This window comes from Delphinapterus leucas, chromosome 5 (genome assembly GCF_059928025.1).
Source record: "Delphinapterus leucas isolate spDelLeu-1000000601 "Yukka" chromosome 5, BTC_Dleu_Yukka2, whole genome shotgun sequence".
NCBI classification, from domain to species: Eukaryota; Metazoa; Chordata; class Mammalia; order Artiodactyla; family Monodontidae; genus Delphinapterus; species Delphinapterus leucas.
This window is the reverse complement of record NC_143133.1, coordinates 30075912-30087576: the sequence shown is the minus strand read 5'-3', so window position 1 is coordinate 30087576 and position 11665 is coordinate 30075912. Positions and strand designations below refer to the sequence as shown.

The 11665-nt window shown below is 39.4% G+C and overlaps 1 protein-coding gene across 2 annotated transcripts; it reads left to right on the top strand.

Annotated features, from left to right (window-relative positions):
* Window positions 1-4948: 4948 nt before the first annotated feature.
* On the top strand, window positions 4949-11649 carry GAR1 (GAR1 ribonucleoprotein). Of its 2 annotated transcripts, none has more exons than XM_022567128.3 (7): window positions 4949-5193; window positions 5532-5748; window positions 7245-7399; window positions 7863-7922; window positions 9221-9359; window positions 10898-10969; window positions 11331-11649. In XM_022567128.3, the coding sequence occupies exons 2-7, from the start codon at window positions 5544-5546 to the stop codon at window positions 11342-11344; spliced, it is 645 nt and encodes a 214-aa protein (XP_022422836.1). In that variant the 5' UTR covers window positions 4949-5193; window positions 5532-5543; the 3' UTR covers window positions 11345-11649. The 2 variants fall into 2 exon arrangements, with proteins under 2 accessions (XP_022422836.1, XP_022422835.1); XM_022567127.2 differs by having other exon boundaries at window positions 4950-5193; window positions 9221-9371.
* Window positions 11650-11665: the final 16 nt, after the last annotated feature.

Sequence of the window (11665 nt, the reverse complement as noted above, 5' to 3'; positions counted from 1 at the left end):
ATCTAGATGAGGATCATTGATAGCTGCTGAAGCCGGCAGGTGAAAAGCTGGCAGGGAACTGTCTCACAGATGGATCAGGGTGATATACTGATCCCACTGATCAATCTTAACAACACCCAAAGAGAAACAACCAGATGTCATGTGCCTCCTCGTGTGATGCTGTAAGAAGTGTTCTTGGAAAAAAAAAATTGAACCTGAACATAATCGATTCTCCAGATCTCACTACCAGGCAACTACCAGTTTCCAGGAAACACAGAGGACAGAGAAACATGGTTTATATGACCAAGAAGATGGGAAATTCTACAAGATAAAAAACTCAGTTTCTACAACAAGTAGATGCCATGAAAAGAAAATAAGGAGAGAAAACTGATAAAGAATAAAAGAGACTTAAGAGACGTATCAATAAAATGTAATGCATGGATACAGCTTGTATGTTAATAGTGAATTGTTATAACGATTTCATTTTTCTTTTCTGATTTCCTTTTTTAGTTTGATTGTTTTACACTTTATTAACACCTGTTTTATAAACATGACTTAGAGTTCAATGTGGTGATTTTTGAAGACAAAGTGGGAGATGAAAGAGAATTCTAGGCCTAGGTAATTCTGATAGTAATAAAGAATCAAAACTTGTAAGTGCAGCAATGGCTCCAGAAAAATTGAAAAGACACTCAAATCACAGTAAGAGAGCAAATAATTTCAAATGGCCTTTGGAATCCCAGAGTAAAAAACTTGTTTAAAAAAAGTCACCTTTTAGAAAGGCAGTTATCAAGTGGCAGAACTTTTTGACTAAAAAAGGAAAAAAAACCCAGAGTTGGGAAGAACCTCACAATTCTAGTATGTAAATTTAGAGAGAGCAAAATGTCAGGATAAGACATTATATGAGAAACTAGAAAGGTTTCACTCTCAAAGTTTGATAAATTGATGTAATTGATGACATGTCACATGATGCTAAAGAGGTTTTGTATAATAAACCAAAAACAACCTTTTATCCAGATTGATGGATCAATAGATTTCAACAACAAATGTCATATGATAGCACTTATAAGATGTAAATTGTAGTGAAATTTGAGAAAATTTTTCTGCTATAAAATGCTGCCCAAAACAAGCAAAGGCCAAGATACATTTACTGTTTTGTCTTCATATTGGAAACAAAAGGTACATCTTGGAAGAAATGTGTTGGCAACTGACCAACGGTGCCCTGTCAATGATTTGAGCATTGTTCCCTGAGATGGTTCACTTTCTTAAAAGAGAAAATTCTAATGAATTCACAACACCCTTCTTTCCTCCAGGAGAGTTGCTGGTAGAAACTTTTGGAGCTGAAATGAAAAAAATTCTGGATAATGATACAAAAATGATTAACCTTATCAAAGACCAGTTTACCTGAGAACATTTAAAAAAACTGTGTAAAAATCTGGACAGAGACCACAGAAATCTGCCACATGCATAAAATCTTATGACTTAAGAGATTTGTTCTGGGGGAAGACAGCTGCCATGTCATGAGAATGCTTAAGCGCTCTGTAAAGAAGCCCACGTGGCAAGGAACTGAGGGCACCTCAGAGATTGACCCTCCACTCCCAGTCGTGCCTTCAGATGACTGCAGCCCCAGTCAACATCATGACTGCTACGTCATGAGACCTAGAGCCAGACCACGTAGCTAAGCTGCTCCTGAATTTCTGACTTACGGAGATTATTCAAGATAATGTTTATTACATTGAGCCATTAAGTTTTGGGGTAATTTGTTATACAGTAAGAGAAACTAATATTGATTTTGGTTCTTAACAGGATGCTTCAGCTGAAAAGTGAACTGTGGGAATACTAGGGTCTGGAGAAGATATCTTGATTTCAAGTGACAAGATTCTTGGTTTTAAATGGAAACTGAAACTCTGGAAAAATCATACGGCCAAAAAAATCTTGAAATGTTTCTACTGTTGCTTGCACTTTAGAGTGAGGGTCTCAAGTTAAGACCAAACCACCTGAGGGAATTGCAGAACAAAACTGAACCATATTTTCCCTCCCTTTAACACAAGTAAATGACTGAATGAGGGTTCCTTTCTCTGAATCTGCTCCTCAACCTGACTTTGAGAGAAGAGGGAGAGTTTGTAAGATTATGATTATAAACATAAGATGAAACTTAACTGATTTGCCTTTCTACAAGTTCTGGATTTTTGTGAAAGAGTATCCTGCCATTCATACGAAATAAACATTTTACTGTACTTTCCAACTTCTTACTTGTGTGAGCAAGCTTTTTCTTTGAGCTTAAAAACAGTAACTGAAATAATCTTATTTCAGTTGAAAATGAGATCTGTGTATGTGAGTCTCAAGATCGACTCAGAATTGACCATATACGTAGCAAAAGACAAGCAAAGATTTCACATTATTTTCTTTAGTTTCAAAAATAACATTTTATGCACATATAGGCCTATAAAATGATTAATATTCATTAAAATCAATTTTTGCAATCTAATAAATTAAATGAAAAATTGAAGTTTCCTCTCCCACTTAATTTGCATCAGAATTGATATCCTATTTTAAAATAACTATAAATGGAGTATAACCTTTAAAAATTATGAATAACTATATTGTACACCTGTAACTTATATAATATTGTACAGAAACTCTACTTCGATAAAAAAATTAAAAAAAAGAATTGAGATCCTTTGTGAGAGGGGGGAACTACACAGAGTAGGGTAGTAAGTTGGACAAAAATAAACAGATTCATAGAAAAACACCATTCTCTACTCAAAAGAGCACCAAGTTACACAATGTGAACCACTGAACTATACACTTCAAAATGATTAATGTGGTAGTTTATGTTATGTGTATTTTACTACAATTGAAAAAAAGAGCATTGACAATTATTATTGGACTACCATGTCTACGTGTCTATAAGCTGCTGATCGTGTTAATGTACTAGGATGGATATATATATATATATGTATATATATGTTTATATTACATATATATTTATATTATACAGGGTTTTCTGAGACATAAAAATTACTTCAATGGTTCTTCCAGGGTAAAAAGATAGAAAAAGGCTGGTCTAATGGATGGCAAATGGAGCTTTTCCAAGAAGGAAGTGATTGCCAATGGCAGGAAAAAAGAAGCAAGGCAATGATGCTGGCCTGATGGGGCAGAGAAATGGTGTACAGCACTGGAGGGAAATAAAATTAATTATATAGAAGGCCTAGTCAATGTAGAGATTTTACTTTAGACTTGTTGTCAAAGGAAATGGAGAACTATTTGGGATCCTGAGGATGGCTATGGTACGAGGAAACTTTTAATAAGTTCAGTATGTCATCACATGCAGTACAGATGGGAGGAAGAAAAGCCTGGAAGCATTTAATTTGAGACAACAAAGATGCTCAGAACGTGAGGAAGTTATAGTTCACTGTAATTATTTCTCAACTTTTGAGTTGCCGTAGATTATACTGGGTGATTTCAGTTAGGAATAACAGAGGAAAGTGTGGTAGTGGCAACAGAAGGCCTGTAACAACAGTACAAGCTTTAGATGGAATGAACAGAAATTGAGCGCTTTAGATAAAAGAGACTGCAACTAAGGTTGGGTGGGGATGGTGACAAAGATGATGGAGAGTGCGCAAAGGCTTGAGTCCAAAGATGCAGAAACCAAGAGTACGATGCTACCATGAGGACAAACAGGTAACTGGAATGATGAATAATTTGGAGAGAGCAAGGAGTGAGACTGGGGTTGGTGGTACAGCAAAGGACTGAGGGCTGTGAGAATCCATCGTTCCACTTTGTCCCTCTAACTAGCTGGGGAAGTTACTTCGCTTCTCTGTCAGTTCCTTACACATAAGATAAAGGGGCACCACGTAATCTTGAAGGTCCCATAAAAGTTCAATGGTTTCATCACACTGAGTTGAGGATAATACTGGGACACCAAATGGAGGTAAAACATTGAACGTAAACAGAGTAAAATAGAGCAGGGCAGTTATGAATAATTCTACCTCTGTATGATGTATAGAATTTAAAGTACATTTATCAAATCTGAATAAAAGTTCATTTACCAAAATTTTTTTATCTATATGACTGATGCTTTTTCAAGAAGCTTACACTTTAGTGTAGAAGACATACTGTGATTCCTAATTATTTCCATAGTTAAGTTTACGAAGTTCTTCCAATATGAAAATAACCCTCTAAAAAAGGTACCAATCCCCACCCTCTTTCAAAGAGGCGGTTGACTGCGCTAAATATCAAGGTAAGGTCTCAGAAGATTCGAGTGAAAAGAGACCAACCAAATTTAACAAATAGAAGGTCGCCAGCCTTCTTTGGGAGAGAAGTTTTAGCGGAAGTTGAAGTCAAATATCAAGGACTTAAAGACAGAAGGTGAGAGGGGCTTGTGGTATAGGCAGTGTCCTGCGGGGCTGAAAACGTACTTGACAAAGGAATAAACTATCTGGTACAAAAGACAAAAACATGGTCTGGCTTTCTGTCAGGTAACAGTTTCTTTAAAAGGACACAGACACACACACACACACACGCGCACACACTTTTTTTTCTTCCTTTCGTGAAACCATAGTACAAAACGACGGGCACAGTACTGCCCACAATCTCGCGTACTTCGAAAGATCCGGAAGAAACAAGCGACTCGAAAGAACGCAGACAACCCCTTCCACTAAGTTCCGACGCGGCCAGATCCACCTCCCGGCAGAGCGCGGCTCAAACGTCCTCAGAGCCACCGGCAGCACAGTTGCTGGAGCCGCAACCAATTGACGAGCGAGGGGACTGCAGCGTAGCCTGAGAGGACAAGTTGCACGGCCACTCAGCTGCCACCAGGTACAAGCCGATCCGCTGGGAGAGGGGCGGTCCCTGACGCCAGCCATCGCCAAGGGCAACGCCGCGGGGCGGCACTTCCTGCAACGTCACGCTGCAAAGGACGCCGCTATTGTACGTCACTTCCTCCACTTCCCGGAGGCAAATAGACCTAACTGTCGTAAAGTAGCGGTTGACGTTAGATATTATTGATACCCTTCCATCGCTGAAGGCTTTTTCGGGCAGGTGACAGCGTCCCTGATTCCGCGGGTGACTGGCTGGCTTTCTGAACCAGTTATTCGAGTTTCTATTTGGTTCCCTCCCTACCTCCGTTTTGTGTCGGTACGGTGGCCGAATTGTGCGGCGGAAGTACCGGGCGGGAGGGTGTGAGCCTCCGGGCCTGAGGTGCACGTGGCGCCGGTGAGTGGCGGGAGAGGCAGAGTGGTCTGAGGATGCTGGAGGTGGAACCCAGCGGAGGGAGGGGGGGAATGCGTCTGAAGACCTTGCTGCCAGCTGGGGGAGGAAGTACTCACCGGGGGTGACGGGGCTGGTGAGTGGATAGTCAGCGCTCACAGGGCTATGGGGAGGGGACGCTCACTCTTCGGGCTCGTCGCTGGCCGCCTGGCCATGGGTGAGGTGGCAGGGTTGCTATTATTATTGTTGTCTACTTCTGTGGTTTCTGACTGAGGCTCAGAGGGGTTTGGTGGTGCCCCCAGAGGCCACAGTGACTGAAAGGCACGCCCTGCTTTTCTAACCAGGTGGGAGCGAGCATGTCTTTTCGTGGGGGAGGTCGCGGAGGCTTTAGTCGAGGTGGCGGCTTCGGTCGCGGCGGCAGCAGCAACCACCACTTCCGAGGTGGAGGCGGCGGCAATTTCAGAGGCGGCGGCGGCGGCGGCAGAGGAGGATTTGGACGAGGGGGCGGCCGCGGAGGTTTTAACAGAGGCCAGGACCACGGACCTCCAGAGCAAGTAGTTTGTAAGTAGGCTTCAAAGCTTGGCCCACCGGGGGGCGAGGGTGGAGTGGGGTCGGGGGACGGAGGTTGTGGGTTTGTGTTATTAGTAAGTTTGACTGGGAGTCAGGTGCTGAAAGATAGATCCAGCAGCTCGCTCTCCTACGGAGGTTGCTGCTTGATCGGGGAGTCAAGCTTCTGGAGAGGCTGTAAAGTGACGTATAATCGTGCTGTAGAAGTAAGAGGGAGATAAGAAAGCTGAAGGACAGTTAGAATGCATCGTGGAGATGGAATTTGGGTTTGGGCTGAAAGGGAGATACAACTACGTAATATTGTGCGTTTACCCCTACTGTCCCCATTTTACAGATAAGAAAACTGATTCAGCGTTAAGTTTCTTTTTTAGGGTCATAGTGAGAAGTGATCAGTAAGTGATGTATTTGAGATACAAAGCCAGGTTTCCTGACCCCAAAGCCCATGCTTTTAATTTCTACTCATAACTAAGTGAAGTGAGTAATAAAACTTGCTCAGAAGGGAAACTACTGGGGGCAGTCAAGAAAAAGACCTAATTAGAGGAGTTTTGGAGTAATTATCAAAAAGGTAGGATGGAAGTCATGGAAAGTGAGACAGATTTGATGGTAGAAGCCTACATCAAAGAAGAGAAAGGATGAACAGAGTCTAATATAAAGAGTAGGATGGATCAGTATGCAAAATGGTTTGAAGAGGTCAACGGCTAGAGTCAAAGGTCCTCGCCCCATAGCGGTCCATGCATGACACATCAGAGCATGGTGAAAGTGAGGAAAAAAAGAAGGGTTCGATGGGAGAGATATTTCAGTGGAAGCAGACTCAGTAGAACTTGGCTAATACTAGGGATAAAAGGCTCCAGGTTTTGAGCTTGGGTGATAGGAATTGAGAGTCGGTTTTGCAGGAATATGCTGAGTATTTTAGTTTGGGTGACTGTGAGTCAGATATATAGGTAGTTATTTTGAGATTCCAGACTTCCTTGGAAAAGATCGAAGAGTCATTGGTGAAGAGGTGGTAGTAGGAACTTAGGAAAGGGGAGAAAAAAAGAAAGGGCTAGAGAACAACAAAGACTGACTTAGACTTAGGGATGGGGAGAAGGAAGAGACAATAGAATGAGGCGTAGTGTTGTTTAATCAAATAATAATAGTTATTATAGTAAAATAACTATTATTGTAGATTGAGTGGTCTCAGTATGCCAGGCATTTTCTAAGCACTTGACATTTATTATTGCACTTGATCTTCACAATACTATATGTTAGGTGTCAGTACTGTTGTTAGCCCTACATTAAAGATGAAGACACTGAAGCACAGGGAAGGTGAGACCCGTACCCCAGGTCACATGGCTAGTATTTTGTGGAGTTGGTATACTAACCCAGGAAGGCTTTTCTGCCTCAGAACAGATATGGTGAAATCCCAGGCAGCCAAGAGGAAAGCTTCCAGAAGAGGTTGGTCAATATCATTTGAAAATGTTATATTTTAACATTTTCATGTCCTATTTCAGTATTAGGAGAGTTCCTGCACCCCTGTGAGGATGACATAGTTTGTAAATGTACCACAGATGAAAATAAGGTGCCTTATTTCAATGCTCCAGTTTATTTAGAAAACAAAGAACAAATTGGAAAAGTGGATGAAATATTTGGACAACTTAGAGATTTTGTATCCTTTTTAATTGGAAGATGTAGCTGTCTCATTAAAAGGTTACTGTTTTTTCTGGGGTTAAGTATTGATTAAACTAAACTTGCTGCTTCATTAAAGTGGATGGAGTATTGCTAAGATTGGACCATAAAGGAGAATCAAGAGGGGGGATGTATTTTCACATATATTGAAAAGATAGGCCTTATAAGTGTGACTTCCTTTTTGGAAGGTTTTAGAAATGATTGGCACTTGGATCAGTGCCACAGGGTTGAGGTATTTTGCTTTGGATGTGATGATGCCACTGCAATAGGATGGTGGAATTGGAAGTTTTAAAACAAAAATTAAAATTTCACTTCTGTTTGGAGGCTCAATTCTTACTTTTCCTAAATATTTCTGTATATTCTAACCTTGTTATTTTAAAAATTACACGTGAATTCAGAAGATTATCTGATATTAATTGCTTATTCCTTAATAAAATTAATAGTATTTTTCAGTTAAATTGTCAGAGAACATGAAGGCATCTTCCTTTAAAAAACTGCAGAAGGTGAGTCAAGTTTATGATACCTAGATCCTTGGTTTTATAAACGAATGATCTACCTTAGGACAGTTTTACTTAAGGCACTTGAGACTTCCCCAGTGTATCACTAGTGAAGCTCTTAAACTGAGATGTTCTGTACTTTAGACATTGAACTTACTAATCTTTAAAAGTAATGTGTTTAATTTAGGTTTTCAGAAAGTAACCTGTGGTCATATTAGCAATTCTGTAACTGCTGGAGTACATTTTTTATTTTATGTACAAATCTTGTTGAAAAGCTTTCATTCTAAGTATAATGTTAAGTTATAAAGCTTATATTATTTAGGAGATATCAGATATTAAATGATTTCACAGATATTTCAATAACATTATGATATATGCTGTAAAGGAGTAATACATGTGGGTATGAGAATGTTAGTAGTGAGACCAAATTTAGTGCATTGGCTTTCTGAGAATGTGAGTTTGAAGCAGAGACCTGAAAGTTGACCACAGGTGACTCCCAAACCTGGTTGCACGTCAGAATTACCTGGGGGAGCTTTTAAGTAGATGTATTTCTAAGTCCCACTTCTAGAAGTTTGACTGAGTAGGTGTTAGGTAGGGACGAGGATTCAGTTTTTAAAAGGAAACTTCTGGATGACTTTGATGAAGGTTAGGTTAGCACTTGGGAACCACTGCTCTAGTCACAGAGGAGGAGAAAGTGCATTTCAAGTAAGGAAAACAGCGTGTGCAAGTCTGACAGTAAAGCCACCTTAAGGATCTGAAAAAGGCAGAGGTAGAGCTTGGACACAGAACATTTAGGAGGGGTGGGGAAAGTTGTGAAGTAATGACTAGCAAGGTAGGCGGGGGCTAGATTACTTAAGGCCTTCAGGTCATGGGAAAGGATTTAGACTTTAGTCTTCATTTTGTTTTTAACTATCAGGATATATACGGTTAAAGTTATACTTAAAAGAGAGTGTTAGAAAAATAAAAGAGCACCCTGGAAAGAGGTTAGTACCGTGTGTGAAGGGGCCAGGTTGGATGCTGTTGCTTTAGTCCTGAAAGAGTGGAAATGGAGAAAAGTGGATGGTTTTATGAGAGATATAGGAAGTAGAATCGATAGGTCTTGGTAATTGGTTAGCTGTTGAAGTTGAAGTAAAAAATATCACCATCTTTCAGATGTCTGATTGCAACAGCTTTGTGGATGGTGTCACCATTCACTGAAATGGGCAATACTGGAGAAGAAGGGAATTAGGGGAAGATAATGAATTCAGTTTTGGACATAATGAGTGTGAAGTACATCACACTAATTATTTCTGTTATACTTCCAGTTTTATATAGACCCATATAAGCTGCTGCCGTTGCAGAGGTTTCTACCTCGACCTCCGGGTGAGAAGGGGCCTCCCAGAGGCGGTGGCAGGGGAGGTCGAGGAGGAGGAAGAGGCGGAGGAAGAGGCGGAGGTGGCAGAGGTGCGAGGGGTGGTAAGTTACCTGCGGGGGAGATTTCTAATGAGATTTCAAAGCAGCAGCCAACTTGTATAGCACAATTTAGTTTTGTATAGAGGCGGACCTCCCTTATGCTTATTTGTCTTTTTTAATAAAGCTGCTTCCAATCTTGGCACATTACCATAGTAGTAATGCTAAGTTTCTGTAAAGTATAGTATTATCTTAATTGAATTTTAAATTTTTAGTTAACATCATTGAGTGGTGATTATATGCCAAGAGCTGGTCATATATTCTTTTAACATCCAAGTATATTCTTTTAATATTTAGCAAAACCTTGTGAAGGTGGGTGATATCCTTTTTTTATGGATGAGGAAATGCAGGCTTACAGAAGTTAATTTGCTCTAATCACACAATTGGCAGCTCAGAAATAAAACCCGTATCTTCTGATGTCATGCCAAAGACTATTACAATAAGTTCATTGCTTTGATTTCAGTATTTTGATATATGTATTTCCCCACAGCTTGGGTACATTCATCATTGTGGGCAGTTGGATGATGAGCAGGGCTGGGGATGAGGTGGGATACAGCATTGGCTGTGCTTAGATCTGCAAATGGTGTGGTGGGTGGGTGACTGGGTGATGGGCAGAGCCAAAGAGATGAGGAAGAGGAGCTGCACAGCGGGGTTGGACAGCTTCTGGGACAGGGTCAGAAAAGAGAGAATCCTGTTCTCACTTTTGCCTCTCAATGTAATTATCACTTCACTCCTTAAATGTACCTTTTTGGGGTCCAAATAGCTGGGAGATAATCTCTTAAGAGATATTAACATATATCTTTAAGTATTTTTGGGAGTACCCCTTTAAGAATTTGATGAATGGAGATCCCCTCATTTCTGTTTTATATTCAGTCTCGTATATGACATTTTAAAGCATTCACAACTATATTTTCTTAAAATCTTAATTTTTTTATATCAGTATTTTGGAAGTATGTGTGTGTTTCCTCATTTTATAATTTCTCTTTTTATATTTCATCATTCTTTACAAAGTTAGCCCCCAAAATGAGTAAAAATAGAAACTGCAATAGGAAGCCAAACGTGTTGGATAATAGAAAAAAATGCTTTAAAAATTTTAAATTTCAAGGCTCATCAGCATGTGACCATCAGTGTTGATCTGTTTGCAGCTCCATTGACCTTAAACATTGTATTTATGGTAGTATCCCCAGAGCTAAACCACCCATACCTGCTACCCTTTGTTCTTAGGATAAAAACAATTTAAAAAGTATATATAATAAGCAAAAGTTGAGGTACTCATGCATTTAATGGTAGGGCTAAATTGACCTTTAAAGTAACAAGCTTTTCTAATTTATTAAAACAGAAAGCTTGTTTAAAAAGTTGTAACCTAGGATTTTAGCCTGCTGCTGGATAGTTTCTCCATTTTTATCTTAAAATTTTCTGTAAGGTCAAATATGTGAATATATATTCATTACTATTGCAAGAATTATATTGATATTTACAGGCTTATCAAAATATGATAAGTTACAGTTAATGAATGTTTCCTTTATTTTTAGGTGGTTTTAGAGGTGGAAGAGGAAGTGGAGGTGGAGGTTTCAGAGGAGGAAGAGGGGGTGGTGGTTTTAGAGGTGAGTGGAAAAAAAACTTTAAATGACTGAATTTCTAGAAGTGGTAATGTCTACCAACTTTTATTTCTGTTTGCCAGCAAGTACATAGAGAACACCATGGTGTTCTGTGCTTTAGCCTAATAGATAGTTTCATTTTATATCACTTTTCCCTTTGAATTTTTTCACCTACTTCTACTTTACTTTGCTGTATTATTAATTTGAAAAACAAAAAAGTATAATACAAATGACAGTTAAATTTGGTAAAATACTTTTGCTAAACCTTACAAGAACTAATGCTGATTTTAGACTTGAGTTTTGGGTAATAGTATTATTAAATATTCATTTTTCTGTACCCTTAATACTTTCATTTTCTCTTAATCAGGAAGGGGACATTAAGTGTAACAGTTGACAGAGAAACTTCGCCAGTTGACTTCGGCATTAACCTCATGATCTACATCTATGGATCAGAAACTCGTTTCATGATCAAGTCTTGAAGAGCTGGTCATTTTATGACAGTGGAGCTAAAATGTCAACATCATGCAAAAACGAGTGTGGCAGAAGAGGCAGTTTTGCTCTAAAAGAGTATGAACAAATGTTTTAATGTTTTGTACAATGCTTGGAACTTGTGGGTGTTCAGTAAAGGGGCAGCTTTCATCTGAAGCGTATTTGAATTTTTAAAATAAAGTGTTTTATTCCTTTAAGTTATTTGGAGCTGTG

Excerpts from the sequence above, each read along its gene's own strand:
- GAR1 (XM_022567127.2), top strand. The coding sequence starts at position 5,544 with ATGTCTTTTCGTGGGGGAGGTCGCGGAGGCTTTAGTCGAGGTGGCGGC. Across the intron at positions 7,400-7,862 it reads TTGGACAACTTAGAGATTTT|TATTTTTCAGTTAAATTGTC; the intron begins GTATCCTTTTTA and ends TAAAATTAATAG. Across the intron at positions 7,923-9,220 it reads CCTTTAAAAAACTGCAGAAG|TTTTATATAGACCCATATAA; the intron begins GTGAGTCAAGTT and ends TTATACTTCCAG.